Source organism: Triticum dicoccoides, chromosome 5A (genome assembly GCF_002162155.2).
Source record: "Triticum dicoccoides isolate Atlit2015 ecotype Zavitan chromosome 5A, WEW_v2.0, whole genome shotgun sequence".
Classification (NCBI taxonomy): Eukaryota; Viridiplantae; Streptophyta; class Magnoliopsida; order Poales; family Poaceae; genus Triticum; species Triticum dicoccoides.
In genome coordinates, this window is record NC_041388.1 from 334,019,630 (window position 1) to 334,038,507 (window position 18,878).

An 18,878-nucleotide genomic window follows, 5' to 3' on the forward strand; every position below is an offset into this window, starting at 1 on the left:
CTGGATTGAGTACTATATCCTCCATATCCATATGGCTCGAGGAGATGATCTCCATGCCATCAAGTACTTACCCCTCAAGCTCAAAGGGCCAGCTCGGCACTGGCTTAAAAGCCTCCCCGAAAGCTCCATTGGAAGCTGGGAAGAGCTCGAAGACGCTTTTCGGGCAAATTTTCAAGGGACTTATGTCCGACCTCCAGACACGAATGTTTTGAGTCATATAACTCAACAACCCGGAGAGTCAGCCCGAAAGCTTTGGAACAGGCTTCTTACTAAAAAGAATCAAATAGTCGACTGTCCGGATGCCGAAGCCTTGGCAGCTTTTAAGCATAGCGTCTGCGACGAATGGCTTGCCAGACACCTCGGCCAAGAAAAGCCGAGAACAATGGCAGCATTAACAAGCCTCATGACCCGCTTTTGCGCGGGTGAGGACAGCTGGCTAGCCAGATGCAGCACCAGCGACCCAAGTACATCCGAAGTTAGAGATGGAAACGGGAAATCACGATGCAGCAAAAATAATAAGCGCCGGAATAAAGAAGACAGCCCGAAGAGCACGGCGGTAAACACAGGATTCAGAAGCTCTCGGCCAGGTCAGCAAAAGCCGCCCTCTAAAGGCGCCAGAGATGAACTGTCCAGCCTAAACAAAATTCTGGACCAAATATGTCAGATCCACAGCACCCCCGATAAACCTGCAAATCATACCCACAGAGAATGTTGGGTCTTCAAGCAGTCTGGCAAGCTCAATGCCGAACATAAGGGGCAGGATACACCAAGCGAAGACGAGGATGAGCCTCACAAGCAAAGCACTGGGGAACAGAAGAAATTTCCACCAGAAGTCAATAAAGTACACGTGTTACACGTGATAAAGGGGAGAAACAAAGCGGCACTCCCAGATAAATACGCCCAAGGGCCTATCACCACGGAGTTCTGCCACTGGCCGTCTCAACCGATCACCTTCGACCATCAGGATTACTCGGCAAGTATCCGGCGTGCAGGATGGGTTGCCTTGGTATTAGATCCAATAATTGACGGATACCACTTCACACGAGTCCTGATGGACGGTGGCAGCAGTCTAAACCTGATATATCAGGACACAGTCCGCAAAATGGGGATAGACCCAAAGAAAATTCGCCACAGCAATACTACCTTTAAAGGAGTAACGCCAGGCCCAGGGGCTCATTGCACGGGCTCCCTGCTACTAGAGGTTATATCCGGCTTCCCCGATAACTTCCATAGCGAAAATTTAACCTTCCACATTGCTCCGTTCCAAAGTGGCTATCAAGCACTACTTGGACGCGAAGCTTTCACTCGCTTTAATGCAATACCTCATTATGCTTCCCTCACGCTTAAGATGCCCGGTCCACGTGGCATCATTATAGTAAATGGAAATATTGAGCGATCCCTGCGCGTCGAAGATAGTGCGGCCGCATTGGCAGCTGCACACTAAAACGGCCTCACCAACTAAATCATTTGATAGGTCGTCAAGACCACGGACATGGTTAGACGAGTCCGGCGCAGCTATATGTAATTCATACAGGTTTGATGGCCACACCCCTATTACAATTACAAGGGGCTCAACGCGCGCAGACAAGTGGCAATTTTCACTCATCTTGAATTATACATGGTTTCTTTAAACCTACCTTTTCGCACGACAACTTTTCACCTAAGTTCCTCTCTTGTACAGATGACCATCGTGCTACACCCGTCCAGGATACGGCACAACGGAGACACGGGCGTCGACGTGCAGCAGGGACCCGTTCCAAGGATTCTTTTTAGATTAAGACCCTGCGTCAACCCTTTTAAATGTCTCTTGTTGATACACATCCCTCGTATTCTCAGTACAATTGAGAAGGATGATGACGTCTTGGCATGTGGCCACGTCAGAGTAATGCACGTACCTGGACACCAGGGGCTTCTTACAAAGGGCACTGTTCAGGCCCACAATAAAGACTGAATACCTTAGGGAGTGTTCGGCATCGCGAGTTTGGCCTTATATGCATCAGCTCCGAATCATGTCTTTGGTCAAATGTTGGGTTTGCCCGGCTCCTGTGTTTTGCTGCCTTACGTTCCGCTCTATCGGCTAAGGTGGCACCAGGAGAACTGTTGCGATTGTGCCCTGGTTCATCCGAACAAGCACCTCAGTAGAGAAAGCCAAAAACTGAATGTCATGATATAGCGTGAGACTGGTCAACCACTCGATGACCTATCGGAATCTTAGAATTCCTCCGCCTTAACGAATGGTCGTTTCCCAGCCAGGCATGTACGCACCCCGAATTCGGGTGAGTGCGGAGCTACTAGGGGCTATATAGTAGCCCCACTGTCAAACTCCTCTGGCTAAGTGAAAGTGTTAAAGCATTATAGTCCGGCTGCCTAGTTCGCTGCGCTATCACCTCCTTAATAGGACCAAGACATTGGATTAAGTGTGAACATGCGTCTTCTGCGAACACCCCCGCATTATATGCGTGGGGGCTGAAGCCGACGACTGCAATCTTTCAGGATGTACATATATGTACGTAAACGGCCGCACAGGAGGCATCATATTACTTTCGGGCAAAAGTATAAATACAGCCTTGATAAATTTAATAAAACATTGTTTTTACAATGGGAATACATGTCACTCAAACATAATATTCTTCGAGCACTGGGCCTCTATCAAACGAGCACCCTAAAGAACCTCTTCAAAATAGTGCTCGGCTGCCACTCGACCTATGGCCGAACCCTGCGCCGCGACAGTGGTGGCATCCATCTCCACCCAGTATGCTTTGACACGGGCAAGGGCCATCCGCGAGCCTTCTATGCACGCCGACCTCTTCATCGCATTGATGCGCAGAACCGCACCAAGGAACTACTGCACCAGGCTAAAATAGTTGTTCGGCTTTGGCCTTTCTGGCCACAGCTGATCCACGACAGACTTCATGGCGACTCCGGACAACCTATTGAGTTCGGCCCATATGGCTAGCTGATCAGTCAATGGAAGCGGACGCTCTGGAACGTTAAACTGCGACCAGAACAGCTTGTCCACTTCACGATCTGTTTGATCTCGGAAGTATTCGGCCGCATCGATCGCGCTCGCCGCCAAGTCTAGATATGCGTCTGCCGAACTCCACAGCCGATCCAGAGGGGCATACCGCGGATCTCTGAACTTCCTCTGCAGCATAAAGGGCTTCCCAGCCACAATATCCCCGGCTTCACGCAGCTCCTCCTTCTTCGCTCTCATAGCAGAGCGGGTGTCTTTGGTCGCCATCGTGGCCTTTTCAAGGTCCGTCGCCTTCGCTCGGTTTTCTTCTTCAAGGAACTGGCAACGGTTGGCAGTGTCTTTTAACTTTAAAACCATCTTGGCCATTTTCTCTTTGCTCTCGCAATGCGCGGCCTTCTCGGCTCTTAACTCTTCGGCCGCCTTCAAAGCGGCCGCATTATTACTCCTTGCTTGCTCCTTGGCTCGGGCAAGCTCCGCCCGAAGGGTCTCCACGGTGGTAGCTCCATCTGCAGTCACAACATATTAAAGATACTGGCATCACACTGCTCTTACTACGTGACATTCACCAGAAAAATCACCTACCCTGTGCCTCGTCGAGCCGCTTGTTAACAAGCTCGATGTCGGCATCCGCCGCATCCAGTTGCCGCTTTAGTTCGGCAAACCCATAAGTCCGGCTAGCCACCGGAGCTTCAACCACCTGCACATGAAGGCGGTCTGGTTATTACCTGGGACTATGATCCTCTGTTTGCCGCCGTTCTCGACGACAACCAGAGTCTCAGGGGCTACTATCTACACAGGGCACACCTAAAAATGTGTGGTACTATCACAAATGTATATCATTTCACGTACCTCAAAACCCGTCAGTAGACTCATAAAGGCTTCATGCAACCCGCTTTCGGTGGACGAAATCATTTCAATCACCGTACCCATCAATGTACGGTGTTCTTCCGAAATGGTCGCTTGCTTTAGCAGATCCCTCAGTGCATCTGACCGCATACCAGACGGCGCCGGACTCTTCTGTTTACCCTCTTCAAGAGCCGGATACCGGGGACTTTGGGTGACCATAGGATTATCTTCTGGCCTCACCGGACCCGGGGAGGCCCTCCTTGACGACACTTCAAGGTCGCTCGCTTCTTGAGCGGGGGTGTTCGGGGGAGGCGTTTCGCTCTCCATCATCTCCGGAAGAAGATCCCCCAAAGACGAGCTCTGTTGAGAAGGTCTAAGATCCGAACTGCAAGATAAACGCTTCGGTCATTTTCCTCGGAAGTAAGGTAGAATATCTTTACTATTAAGAATTTGTTGATCACTTACGGCTCGTTAGAGGGCTGATCCCCGCGTGGACTTTGTGCGGCAAGAGCACCCTCCAAGGCAGGACCCTCTGGTGGATATTTCTTCTCCCGTTTGGAAACCTTGGTTTCTGGATCTTCAGAGGTAGTCCTCTTCCTTCCCCGGGGTGAGAGAATGTCAGATTCCTCCCCTTGGTTATCCTCCCTCACGGAGGCGCTCGTTCCCTCGGTCGGAATAGGTAGCGGTGGAGGCCCGCTTTTGCCCTCATTATTCCCCCCTCTATCTTCCTTTGAGGGCTCCGGGCAAGGTGCTAGCTCGAGCATCTTTTCTAGTACCGGATTGTCCAAACCCTCAGGAAGGGGGGCCAAAAATCGAATCCTCTTTGCCTTTGTTAACCAGTCCTAGTCAAAGAGCGATTTCTCAGAATGACATCATGATAAATGAAAGACGGTGTGTTCGGCTGGAGGATTACTTACTTGATCGGCGGTGCGGTTGCTGCTCAGGCCCACGTCCTCGGTAGTATCCGGACACTCTATTTGGGGTCCGAAGAATGATTTATACATCTCCTCGCGTGTCAGGCCGAGAAAATTCTGAATAGTGCACGGTCCTTCTGGGTTGAACTCCCACATGAGGAGGGGCCGGCGTTTGCAAGGTTGGACTCGACGAACCAATATGACTTGCACCACTGTAACCAGACTGAAATCTCCTTCGAAGAGATCTTGAATGCGGCTCTGCAGTATAGGCACGTCCTTGGCTGGACCCCAGCTTAGCCCTCTGCTAATCCATGACATCAGTTGTGGTGGAGGGCCCGAGCGGAAAGCAAGGGCAGCCACCCACTTGGCACTTCTGGGAGCTGTGATGTAAAACCACTCCCGTTGCCATAAACTGGACACCTTTGGAAAGGAAACATTTGGCCATGGAGCTCCAGCGATCTTGCTTATTAATGAGCCTCCGCACGCTACATGCTGCCCCTCGACCATCTTCGGCTTCACGTCAAAGGTCTTGAGCCACAGGCCGAAGTGAGGGGTAATGCGGAGGAAAGCCTCACATACGACAATAAATGCCAAGATGTGGAGAAAGGAGTCTGGGGCTAGATCGTGGAAATCTAGCCCGTAATAGAACATCAAACCCCTAACGAAGGGATCCAGAGTGAGGCCTAGACCTCAGAGGAAGTGGGAGATGAACACAACATTCTCGTTGGGTTCGGGAGTAGGGACGACCTGCCCTCGGGCAGGCAGCCGATGCGAAACCTCGGCGGTCAGGTATCTGGCCTCCCTCAACTTCTTGATATCCTCTTCCGTAACAGAGAAGGGCATCCACCGGCCTTGAAGGCTAGATCCGGACATGATTGAAGGTTCGAAGCACCTGACCTGGGCTTTGGGTGTTAGAACTCGAGGCAGGGGAAGGATTCGATTGTGCACGGGAGGGAAGAACCTTGTCCCTTTATAAAGAGGGTGAATATCAAGCGTCCTCCTAGTGGTCGTTTGGGACTTGCCTGAAATCTAGGAGTCCTAGGCACGGTTGGGTTACCCACGACCGTATTGATGAGAATCCCGTAATTAGGGGAACACGATCTCTGCTTTGACAAGACGTGTCAAGAAACCGCCTCGCGTTATGTGTGGAGCTGGTTGAAGAAAAATGGCTCGAATAATCATCGAGCCATGGCCTGATATCATGTTGCCAAAGCGTGTCAGCAGATTAAGATTTGTGGAAATATTATTCTCTCTACGGTGGTATGTGGAATTTATTTTGCAGAGTCGGACACTATCCTGGTATTCAAACTCTTATGTGATGTGTTCGGAGGAGGAACCCGCCTTGCAATGCCGAAGACAACACTGCGCGGCGGACTCATCGTCATTGAAGCCTGGTTCAGGGGCTACTGAGGGAGTCCTGGATTAGGGGGTCTCTAGACAGCCGGACTATATCCTTTGGTCGGACTGTTGGACTATGAAGATGCAAGATTGAAGACTTTGTCTCGTGTCCGGATAGGACTCTACTTGGCGTGGAAGGCAAGCTAGGCAGTACGGATATGGATATCTCCTCCTTTGTAACCGACCTTGTGTAACCCTAACCCTCTCCGGTGTCTATATAAACCGGAGGGTTTTAGTCCGTAGGACAACATACAATCATACCATAGGCTAGCTTCTAGGGTTTAGCCTCTCCGATCTCGTGGTAGATCAACTCTTGTAATACTCATATCATCAAGAATAAATCAAGCAATACATAGGGTTTTACCTCCATCAAGAGGGCCCGAACCTGGGTAAAACATTGTGTTCCCTGCCTCCTGTTACCATCCGCCTTAGACCCACAGTTCGGGACCCCCTACCCAAGATCCGTCGGTTTTAAAACTAGGCCACAATAACCATGGGCTAATATTTACTGTAGTGACACTGGGCCTCCTACTGGCCGTAGAAACAGTGGGACATCTACGGGCCGTAGAAACAATGGGCCTTCTACGGGCCGTAGAAATAATGGGCCTTCTGCGGGCCATATCATCAATGGGCCTTATACGGGCCGTATGATCGATTGGCCAAACATGGGCCAAACAGACCGCATTATGGCCGTAAACGGGTTAGAGTTGGAATCGTCCGTTCATGGGCCGACCATAACGGGCCATCGTTAATAGGCCGTATTTGATGATGCTATGAAAACGTCCCAACGTATTAACGGACCACAAACGGGCCGACTGTAACCACGTGCTAAATTTGGCCCACAAGCAGAAAATGATAGTAACGGGTCGTAAGTAAACGAATGCTGGAAATGAGCCCAAGAATAAATGGGCTCTGAGAAGGCCGAAAGATAACATGGGCTGGAAACGGCCCAACGGAATAACGGGCCGTTAATGGTATAAAGTGATACACTGTTCATTACGGGCCAGTTTCACCATGGGCAGTTAATGGGTGTAAAGTGATGCACTATTCATTACGGGCCAGTTTCACCACGGGTCATTAATAGGGCAAGAGTTACATAGGGCCTCATATGGGCCGAAAGACGTCATGGGCCATACATGGGCCAGAAGTGAAAACGGGCTGGAATCATATTGGGTGGCCCAGATGACGCTACTAGGCCTAATTCGGATAGGGCGTAGCGGGCCTTGGGTTAGCGAGCTGTAAATGGGCTATATGCGAACATGCCGTTAACAGGCTTTACATGGGCCGGCCCGCCACCTTTTGACCAAGTCAAACGGGCCGGCCTTTTCACAGGAATGGGCCTCTGTTGGGCCGTGCCACATGTCGACATATCATAGGCGCCTTCTGTCCATTGAGTGGATGACATCTGTCCCAACGATGAGCCGACACGTGTTTCCTCCAGCCAATGATGATTTTACACGTGGAAAATCCCCATTGGTCAGGGCTGTTAATGGGTTATCGGATCCAAAACCCGACCCGATAGCTTAACAGCATTCCGTTACGGTGGATGCCACGTGTTGGTCACCCTTGACGAAAGCACTTCTGTGACGGAAGTGGACACTTCCGTGATGATAATCTTGGTAATGTCATGGAACACTTCTACGACGACACAGGTATGACTATCTTGATTCTGTCATAAATTTGTCATGGATGTACATGCATGACAAAAAACGCGACCTACTGTGACAAACACGTATCATCACGGAAGTGTATTTTTTTGTAGTGAATTGATCCTTCGCAACCGTGGTTCCGACCATGATCGTTCTTCTTTGGTCCCATTTCTTGGACAAGTTAAATCACTTGTCTTCTACAGGTCAATACGCCTGCCCAACCTCTATTATGACCTACCATCGAGTATTAACCCTGGTATCTTGAGGATATCATGCCATTGCACCAAATCTTATGAACTTTTGATGAACACTACCTTCCCTTTCATTGTCACTTCATGGGTTCTGGGTTGTTTGTCAACCGAGCACACTGATAAGTGAATCGATCCCGCACTCCGATTCAATGACTCTAAGTAAATTTTCGTTGCTTACGAGTTTAAAATACTTCGAGCCATTCCTAGCCTAATCGGCTATATCATTATCGTGGTAAATTTTAACTATGCTACCCGGTCCTTCCCGGAGCACAATTTTCGATGATGAGCTAAGCTTACGTCGATGTCCCTCGTCATATCATTTCACCTTGAACAGAAAGCCTGATTCCAAGATTGTGTCATATTCGTGGTTCCGATAACCTTCCGCCTCAAAATCCCTTTGACTTGATGTCATCGCCAATCGATTACATCTTCCTGAAATCTCTCGACAATTGTGCCATGCTCATCAACATTCTGAGCTCTTCCAGTATATCAATCGAATTCGTGATGAGAAATACCATCCTTGACCTTCGATGATTTGAGTTATTATCGATAACCCCCTTGTATTTTTTCCGACACATGTTTGATCATGTCTTAGTTATACCTTGGACTCCTTGCTATTCCTGCAATTGTTCCTCGAGTATTTCTTGTGATCTTCAACTCCAACCCCTACTTGGAAAACCATGTTAATGCTACCTTGAAGCATGGCGGAGGTATTCCGGATATCAATAAGAACATTGGAAGCACATTGTCAAATGTTTCTTGATCTATTATCCAAACACCGTTGTATGGGTAAACCTCATAAATTCCTTTCCCCTCTTGTCTAACTGGTTTCATACTGGGAGCCCTATCATGTATATCATGTTATGCCTTTCCTTAGGAAAGATATACTCTTGATACCCAAGTATAAACACATTTTCCTTTCCATTGGTCTGTTTAATCTAATAACCACATTTTCCTTTCCATTGTTTTGTTTAACCTTTCTTGTGGTCTATATGATATAAGCAAAAATAATTTCCTACTTATGTAAACACCTCGGTGTATAACTCTGCCAGTAAGACCCTGTTACTATTGTTGATGACATTTCGGTAACCACCGATGGATGGGAACTTTGCCTCTTGGTCCGCCTCGTTTCGACGAGCAGGAAAATGGTTATCTTCGTCCCTCGCCCTTGGTACCAACGTTTTTGCCAACATAACTGACAGTCAATGTTTTGACATGCCTTGCTATCAACACCCTTCCTACTTTTAACCCACATGGTGGGCCCATAACCCATATGTCGTGGTTTTGTCATGGCAGATGCCCAGATAGGCCGGTTTACGCCCAGTAGTGATATCATCAACACCATAGTTCCACAGGATCGAAACCTGACTCTCATGTACATCCCTGTTTTCCAAAATCGTTCCTCGCAATTGGCTTCGTATGTAAATCCTAAGCCACCTTCCAAGAGTCGATCTATTCTGGTATTAGACGCAACACTTACTCTCATTGCCCTAAACCCCCTTTTCACACAGTGTTCCACACATCGGACGATTGTCTATCTGCTTGAAGCTTCTTATTGTGCCTTCTTACCTTGCTCTTGATGACTTTCTTGAATTTCAACTCAAGAGATGCCTCTATGCCATGTTGGGGTACTTATCTTGTGATGAGCTTCGTCCTTCCCGAGCCTTTCCCCTTACTCCACCTCTTAAATCTCGGGACGAGATTTTTGTAGTGGAGGAGATTTGTAACACCCCGAGAATCATGCTACAGTAATCTCCCCCTAATGGTGGCCATGTCATCATGATTACAATGTGGCTTGCCACTTGTCCAAAATGTGAAAGCCTTTTTCAAGTAACCAATAAGTCGAATAAATTATTTCTTTGGGCAGTAAAACTAAAATGTTCACCTTATCCTATAAATTTCCCTGATCACTATCATGTTGAACCAACCTCTTCTGAATTCCAAAAATGCCCATGGGAATTAATTTGGTGCTCCAGCAACATTTAAATTGGACTTTTCAATTTCTAAAATTGTTTAGGCAATTCCTTTTTACCCCCAACTTTTTGTTCCATCTCAAGGTTTTGTGTTAGTTTTATGTGCCAAGTTTTGTTGAAAACAAAACTCAATTTGGTACTGAAAGAAAAACAAAACAAAGCAAATAAAAGAAACAAAAAGGAAAAAAGAAAAGGGAAAAGGCAGAGGAGAGAGAGAGAGAAGCCCCTGGCCTTCCCTTGGGCCTCGGCCCATCCCAGCAGGCCGGCCCACTCCCCCTCACCAGTCGCCTTCTGTTCCTCCGACCGAGCGGGACAGAGCGCGTCCGTCGCCGTCCAACCACCTCGCCGGCGACGTCCGACGAGAGGATAAGGCCCCGAACACCTTGAGTCCTCCCCGCACCTACCGCCACTCCCGCTACTCCGTCCCCCTGGATCTCCCTCACCCACTCTCCCCTTCTCTCTATCCCTCTCCTTCATTTTGGAGAGGAGGCCGACGCGGTTGCGCCGTGCCTCGCTCGGCCTCGCGGCCACCGAGCCCCGTTCGCCTCGTCGTCGTGCCCATCGTCTCTATCGTCGTCTACCCCTCCCTCGTCCGTGAGCACGAGTTGGGAGCCACGGTGGGGAGCAGATCGAGCCGACCCCTTTCGCCTCTGTCGCCGGCGAACTCCGTCATCTCCGGCAACTGCTGCTGCTACTAATCTTACACCAGGCCACCTTGTGCCTCCCCGGTGAGCTCTTCTACCTTCTCCCTCTCCTTGCTGGCTTGGTTCGCCCCCTAGCTGCTTTCCCCACATGCGCCCGAACGCAGCACCGCGGAGCTCGTCGCCGGCGAGTCTCCGGTGACCAGTTGGTCACGGGCGTATGCCCGTTAGCTTCACCGCGCCGCGCAGCACCTGCCTAGCCCCTTCTCCCGAGCCGTAGCACGCCGTAGCTCCGTTTCATCGTCACACGTAGCTGCTCCGCCGCAAACCTCGTCGCCGGCGCCGTTTTCAGCAGCTCCAGCTCCGGCCGGCCTCACCACGCGACGCGGCGAGCTCTCCCCGTTCGAACGCGCCCGCCCGCGCACGTGTTGGCCCCCTGTAGGAGAATCCCGGCCGTCTCTGGCGCCGTGCCGCCGCGGGAGAGGTCGCCGGAGCCTTCTTCGGTGCCCTACCGACGTGGCCGGTCAGGGCCACCCCCCTGGGTCACTGCCAGCGGGCCCCGTGGGCCCCTGTTGACTAAGTTGACTCAGTCAACTTTGCTGAGTGGGCATCCCTTGTCAATGACAGGCGGGCCCCACTCGCTAATTAACTTTAGTGTAATTTAAAATGGTTAATTAACCTAAGCAGGCACTGACACCCGGGGCCCACCCCCCTTAGTTAGCTCTGATTAATTAAAATGAACTCAATTAGCTCTCTGTCTATGACATGTGGGTCCCACTGGACCCACAGGTCAGTTTTGACCTGGTCAGCGTGTATGTTGACCGCAGACATCATCCCCACGCAATGCTGACGTCAGATTTCCTTTTCTGTTAATTCTGTTAATTTAAATAATTTTAGAAAATGTTTAAACCTTTAGAAATTCTTAGAAATTAAACCGTAGCTCTAATGAAAATGTTTTCTATATGAAAGTTGCTCAGAAAAATCCAACAAATCCGAATACGCGGTCCATTCACCTATCACATGCCCCTAGCATGCTGAACATGGAACCGTCCGCTCTCTTTCATCTGTCCGGAATTTGTCTAACGCTGGGAATTCATCCTCGGATGTTTATCCCCTCCGTCTGCAACGTGTAGTACTATGTTAGGACAACCCTAACTCTACCTATTGACTTGTTGTCCTGTTATGCACTTTCTTGCTATGTATTTATTGTTTCTTCCCCCTCTTCTCTTCGGTAGACCCCGAGACCGATGCCGCCCCTGTGATCGACTACGTCGACGACACTTCTTCTTTTTCAGCAGAGCTTCTAGGTAAGCAAACCCCCCTTGAGCATTCTGATATCGCCCATTTCTTTCCCTCTCATGCTTGCATTAGAACTGCTACTGCTTTATGTATGATCCTACTCTGATGCATAGCCTATTTTTGTTACCTGCTTATTGTTAACTTACCTGCTTATCCTAAACTGCTTAGTATAGGCTGGTTAGTGATCCATTAGTGACCCCCACCTTGTCCCAGTTGCCTCACTTTATGTTCGATGACTCGATCAACGTGATCGACGTCCAGGCCCCGACACCGCACATCACCCCCTAGTTGTACGACTCTATAGAGTTACCATCGAGTGCCGAGGGTGGAACCTCTTACATCACTCCTGATGAGATCTCTATAGTGTAGCTATACGGTCGAGGTCATCGAGGGTGATTTCCTCCTTAACCACTTCCGTTACGGCTCTGTTGTGCAATCCCTCAAGTGTGAACCTCGAGGGTGGATCCTCTTATGTTCACCTTGATGATAACATCGAGTGGAATTCATCGGGGGTGATTCCTCGGGTTTTCCCCCTTGGTGTTAGACACACAGTTACTATGGTTACTATGACTTTACCCTAAGCCATGTTACTAAAGACGGGTCAGCCCTGAGGGGTACCCGCGCGAGCTTAATAGCGAGTGATGTGGAGTCGGGTTGACCTGGAAGGTGCCCGCGAGATACTTACGAGGCGTGGCCGAGCATTCTTAGCCCTTGCCGCAAGTACTCGAGACGGGGCGACGGGGTCACATCTTTCGTGAGTCTCTGCTTGTTACCGCGCGTTCCTAATCCACTACGATTTGGATATTTGATCCGAGGGGCCTCTGGCCTGATAGCACTAACCATCACGTGGGCATAGTATGGGCGTTCTGCGTCGTATACATCAGCCGAAGTTTAATAGACGTCAGCGACTGAGCGGCGCGCGCCGGTTTGGACTGCGTAAGCTCCTGCCTTGTTTAAGGAGGTAGCTAGGTCTGCTCACCGGTCGCCCACGCAACATGCAGAGTTCCCGGGGCGATGGCCCATGACCCCTGGGGCATAGGTTTAGTCCTGTGTGCTGACCTCTCTATTAAGCCTAGGTCGGGTTGCGGCGTATTGTTTGGCCGAGGCCGGGCATGACCCAGGAAAGTGTGTCCGGCCGGAGTTAATCGAGCGTGGTGGGTAAGTTGGTGCACCCCTGCAGGGAAGAAAACATCTATCGATAGCCTGTCCTACGGTAATGGACACTTGGAGTTGTATCCCGATCGATACAACTAGAACTGGATACTTGAGATGAGACATGGAGATGAGACTTGGATATGAGATGATAACTGGATAGTATGGCTCTGGGATTGCTTTATCGCAGGGAGTCGAGAAAGGATCTCTGGCCGAGTTGATAACACTTCTACTACTCTACTTTATGCTACTCTACTCCCTCCTGTTGCTGCAAGATGGTGGTTTCCAGAAGATGCTAGTCTTCGATAGGATTAGGCCTTCTCTCTATTCTGGCATTCTGCAGTTTAGTCCACAGATACAACCCATTCGTTTGATACAGATGCATACTTAGTTTAGATCTGATGTAAGTCTTGCGAGTACTTTGGATGAGTACTCACGGTTGCTTTGCTACCTCTTTTTCTCCCATACCCGATTGTTGCGACCAGATGACGGATCCAATGAGCCAGATGACACCACTGAAGACTACTGCTACCCCAAGGGTGCCTACTACTACGTGACGACGGCTGGCGACTTGGAGTAGTTAGGAGGCTCCCAGGGTGGAGGCCTTGCCTTTTCGATCGTTGTTGCTTTTATGCTAGCCTTCTTAAGGCAAACTTGTCTAACTCATGTATGTACTCAGATATTGTTGCTTTCGCTGACTCTTGTGTATTCGAGCCCTCGAGGCCCCTGGCTTGTGATATAAAGCTTGTGTTATTTTAATTTGTGTCTAGAGTTGTGTTGTGATATCTTCCCATGAGTCCTTGATCTTGATCATACACATTTGCGTGTATGATTAGTGTACGATTGAATCGAGAGCGTCACAGTTCCAAACCCTGGGGGAGCTGAGTGTTTGGGCACTTGAATAGGTGCCAAGTGGGGAGGGATTTCAGACGCTACCTATCGGGTTTTCTCTTGTTCCAAGGCCAGTCTTTTTCTTAGTTCTTCTGTCAGTTGCCTGTCTTCTGGTGCAGCGTTTCCTTGTTCGCTTGCTGATGTTCAGAAACTGGTTGGCCCGCGGGTGATGATGTCGAGGCCCTAGTGGCCGTCAATGTTTTGAGTACATCTGCCATGGTTGTGAGCTGAGTGTTCAACGAGGATATAGCTTGTTGGACCCCGTCCATCACCGAGACCATGGTGTCCTACTTGAGGCTGATGTTGTGCACATCCTTGCGGAGGTCATCGACTTCGCCACGCAGCTCTGCGGTTTCGTCACGGTGCTGCAGAAATTCGCCCTTCATGGCCAGGAGTTCGGCGATTTCCGACTCGTCGAGACTGGCCTTGCCGCGCCCCATCTTGGCTAAGTAATTCAGAAGGGAATTTTACCCCCAGGACTTGCCCGGGAATCGGATCTGAATACTCAACCCTGCCGCCGTCGCTCGAGATCGCCACCAGAATAGCACCACACGCCGCCGACCTGGGATTTTACCGAGTGAGCAATTTGCTCAGACAAGTCAAGCTCGACACGGTGCCGACGAATGGGTCTACCGCCACCAGCGCCACCTACACCGCCGCCAACGCCACCTACATCGTCGCCGTCGACGAAAGAGGGAGGGAAGGGTGGGAAATCACCGCCGCAGCTCTGATCTACTGCGTCACCGAGGAAAACCTACGCTCATGATACCAATTGGCACACCCTAATTGAGGAATTGGGAAGGATTCGATCTAGATCACACGAACAAATGGGGAAAGTAGGCACCTGCTAGGGTTTCTGTATTACTATAAGATATATGTTTGAGTAATGAAATGGTCTCATGAAAAACGATGCATTACAAGACGTTGGGAGTGAGCTTTACAACCCAGCTGGCACAGGGTGACGGCTATAGTGCCGTAGATGAAACGCTACAGGAACCGGCTGAAACGGTACAGTGAAACGGCGAGCATAGCGAGCCGTCCGATCGTCGGGGCGAGGGTGAATCTGGGCCAGACGTTAACTGAAGAAGAGATACACTTGTTAACTGAAGATGCAGGGCTGACATCTGCCCTCCTCCGCCTCTCGCCAGCAGCCGAATCCGTCGGCGGCCGGTGGCGGCACCGACAGAGAGGCTGTGCTTGCCCTGTGGAAGAATGCATCTCAGCACATGAGGCGGGGAACGCACGCAAAGGCTCTTCGGATCCTTCAAAAGGCCGTGGACAAGCTCGGAGGACTGGGGTCATCGCCGCCGATCCTCCTCCACGCATACAGCACCGCGCAACAGCTGACCGCCGCAATCACCGCCGACAGAAAGATCCGGGCACGCCATTTCAAGTCGGCGATCGAGGCCTCTAGGCGGGCTACCGAGATTGCGCCGGACTCGGTCGCGCTCGCCCACTCCTACGCCACCCTTCTCCTAGGAGCCTCCAGGGACATGGACGATGTCGACGCCATCGTTGCCTTCCCGAGTATCATCGCCGAGTGCGAGCGCGGGATCCAAATTAAGGAACCGTCGGACCTCGCGCTCTATGATCTTGGTCAGAGGGACTCCGAGCACCTGACCACAGATGTTCTTGCTGCCCTGAGCGAGTTGAAACAGCTTGTATCGGAAGATCTGCAGGGAATGAAGAGATACAAAGAAACCAAACTGAAAATTGTTGACTTTCAGAAGCAGCAGCACGTGGCTGCCTCCGACTCGCCGCCACTCATAACTGGACATTGTGCTGATCAGAGGAAAGATAGCCTCGAACAATCCTACGAGGTTATAAATGATTCCGGGAATTGTGCAGATAGGGAGGCATCAGTGGAAATGTATGCTATTCACTAGCTTTTCACTCTTTCCTTTGAAGAAGAACTTTGATTAGAAAATACTTCTAAGTTCTGTTACTGATAGTGATTGCTTTGCTTCTTCTTCAGTATAAGCAACATGAACAAATACAGGCAGCAATAAAACTATCTTTGTTGTCAACATCACTGGTTTCCTTTTGGCTCTGCACATTCATGTTTGAATGGCTTTAGTCTATTTGTTCATGTGAACTTTTGCAGTCAGGCTCAGCTTGATTCTGATGACTTCGGCTGCAGCCTTTCAACAACTGACGCTCACCCAGATGAGCAAGAGGAAGAAACTCAAGCAGGAGGAAACTGTGGAGAAGGTAAATCCAAAACATTTTTCAGAACAAACCAGAAGTACTTCAGCACCTTCTGAATGTGAGTGCCTTCTGTACACTGGACACTTTGTTTCTTTGAAGCGTGCTATGTCAAATTGCACCAGCATCACAATAATCCTAGCAGTTTATTGGTGTCCTTTCCTATACGTAAGTGTCAAGCAGTGATAGAGTACTTGTCATTTAAGTTGAGTAAATTGGTAGCATTCTTTTCTCACTATGGTATATAAACACCTCTATGAACAGTCATTCATAGTACAGAAAATTGATTGAGTGCCTGAGCACAACTTAAAGATTGTGAAATACTTTAACAGATTTATGTGCAAATTGATCATATTTGAATTGTGTTACCGAATCATTACTGAGGATGGTCATGCATGACAACCTTGCATGTTTTCATCTGCAACCTCCCAGCTCACGAGATTTATGTGTTTTGGACATTGACATGTCCCAAAATTCAGTTAATGTAAACAACCTACTTTTTTGGTGAAGAGGGGTTGCAATAGTTATTGAAGTATGTATAACAATCGTTTACCTTTTCTTGTTCACTATAGCCATGTCCACATATTCCCGTTTTCTTTTTCTCTGCCCACACATTATCCTGTGGATGGCAAACGCAAGCTTGTTATAAATGGATTGTATGCTAGATATTTTCTTGCTGTTATTTTCATCTGAACATATTTAAAGCTGTTACCTTTATATTCAGTTGCTGCCGCAATCCAATCAGAAATTGAACGCATCCAGGACCAGGATGATAACGATTGTTACAGACGTTTCCTAGAAGACCTGCGCCAAAGCATTGCTACACCAGTACTGTCTTTTTTCTGCTGATTTCCTTCTTGCTTCTCAACAAGCTAATATCTTGGTCCTTGAACAGCGACAGATAGTGCATATATCCATTCAACAACCAATTAGCATCATAATAACCCATATGCTGTGTTTCTCTCAAAACAAATAACCCAGATATTGTGTTAATGTGTTCTCTTATTGCTAGTTCACTACAGATGCTTAGTTGTTATTCATATATCACAGAACATGCTTTCCTCGTGCCCACCATGTAATTTAAGTAGTTTATGCTGAACAATTCTATGTAAGGCTTAATTGTATCGTGATATCGTATTACCCTGATAAATAAGAGTTGGTTTATCACAAACAAAACTTTGATGCCTTAGGAAATAGAGAAGATTAGTTCAGGGAAAAAATAGTCTGTACAAACTGACTCTAATATAATCAATACAACAATATGTAACGAAGCTGGTAAGAGCTGCAATTACAAGCTATTAAAATGATCTATAGAAGCAACAACTTATACGGATATATCGCCGCAAAAAACAAACAAAAAACTTGTACGGATATATGTTTGATCAGGACCTATGATACTATGTCTTCTTCCATATTGCTCTACTGTTGTTGTACATTTATAATTGCATCCTTCATATCAACAGTATGCTACGATAATTGTATCCTTCATACCAATAGTAGCTACGATATCAACAGTATGTATAATTGTATCCTTCGTACCAACAGTATGCTACGATATTAACACCACCTAGTCTCTTTGTCATCTTAGTTGTTTACAATAATCTTTTGAGATTATGATCCCTCTACTACAGTTGCAGCATGTATTACAAATGGGGAAGTAGTTCATGGGTCTGGTCTTAAAAGTGATGATGACGACAAGAGTTGTCTCTTGAATGTGATTATCCAGGTAACTATCCGATTTATGACACATGCATCTATGATTTGTTTCACATAATGACAATTATTCTTCTCTACATTCAGTCATTATGGCATTTAAGGGGATTCCGAGATGAGCTGCTCAAAACATCGTCACGCTATAAATATGTTGGAGATCCTGGCGCTGTTTCTTGTGTTGTATGTGCGTTATGTCATATTTTTACCGAGTTGAGCAAAGTATCTAAGGGGGAAGGAGAGGCTGTTGCACCTACTTCTTTGAGGATGGCTTTGAGCATCTCATTCCCCGCTGAGAAGTTAATTCGGATGGTATATTTCTGTCTTTTTTTCATAGTAGTTTTGTGCGTACACATATTTATACATCATTTTGTCATCGGACTGATCACTTTATCTACAAATGACTCCTTTGTCTATCTGATACTCTTTGACCATGATTAGGGACAAATGAATGATGCATCTGAGGTATTGGAGGCAATCTTAAGACGCATGCATGATTCATACACTTATCGTGCTGACTACCATGCTGAATCTCACGAGCACAATTGTAGTGGCTCATGGGATTGTGCAAACAAGGATTGCATTGCACACACTATATTTGGTGCAGACGTCCATGAAAGGATGATCTGCTACAGTTGTGGGTTAGAGTCTAGACAACAAAAATATACATCATTTCTCCATTATATCAATGATTGTTCACTTAATTATGCAATGGTTAGTTGTGTTCTTCTACTGGTTTATTGTATTCTGTACTTTATGGTTGCTGATATGTTGTGCCTGGGTTTATTGTTTGTTCCATGGTACAGAGGATCTGTCCAGGCAATCCATTTGATGATATTTTGAAGGCTGTGATGATGGATGTCCACAGAACTTGTGATCCTGATGTGGGTGGCTGTGGAAAATCAAATCATATGAGCCACAGTCTCTCTAGTTCCCCTCATGTTTTCACAGTTGGTAAATGTCTTTCTTTTCGAT

The 18,878-nt window shown here is 48.2% G+C and overlaps 1 protein-coding gene across 1 annotated transcript in view; it reads left to right on the forward strand.

Annotated features, from left to right (window-relative positions):
- The first annotated feature begins 15,089 nt into the window (after positions 1-15,089).
- The window catches only part of LOC119297290 (inactive ubiquitin carboxyl-terminal hydrolase 53-like), a 5,373-nt gene continuing 1,584 nt past the window's right edge, over positions 15,090-18,878 (forward strand). The window contains exons 1-6 of the mRNA XM_037575139.1: positions 15,090-15,858; positions 16,129-16,254; positions 16,918-17,919; positions 17,994-18,215; positions 18,345-18,617; positions 18,710-18,857. Coding sequence (XP_037431036.1) covers positions 18,171-18,215; positions 18,345-18,617; positions 18,710-18,857 — 466 coding nt within the window. The 5' untranslated portion in view covers positions 15,090-15,858; positions 16,129-16,254; positions 16,918-17,919; positions 17,994-18,170. The remainder of the gene's footprint in view (positions 15,859-16,128; positions 16,255-16,917; positions 17,920-17,993; positions 18,216-18,344; positions 18,618-18,709; positions 18,858-18,878) is intronic.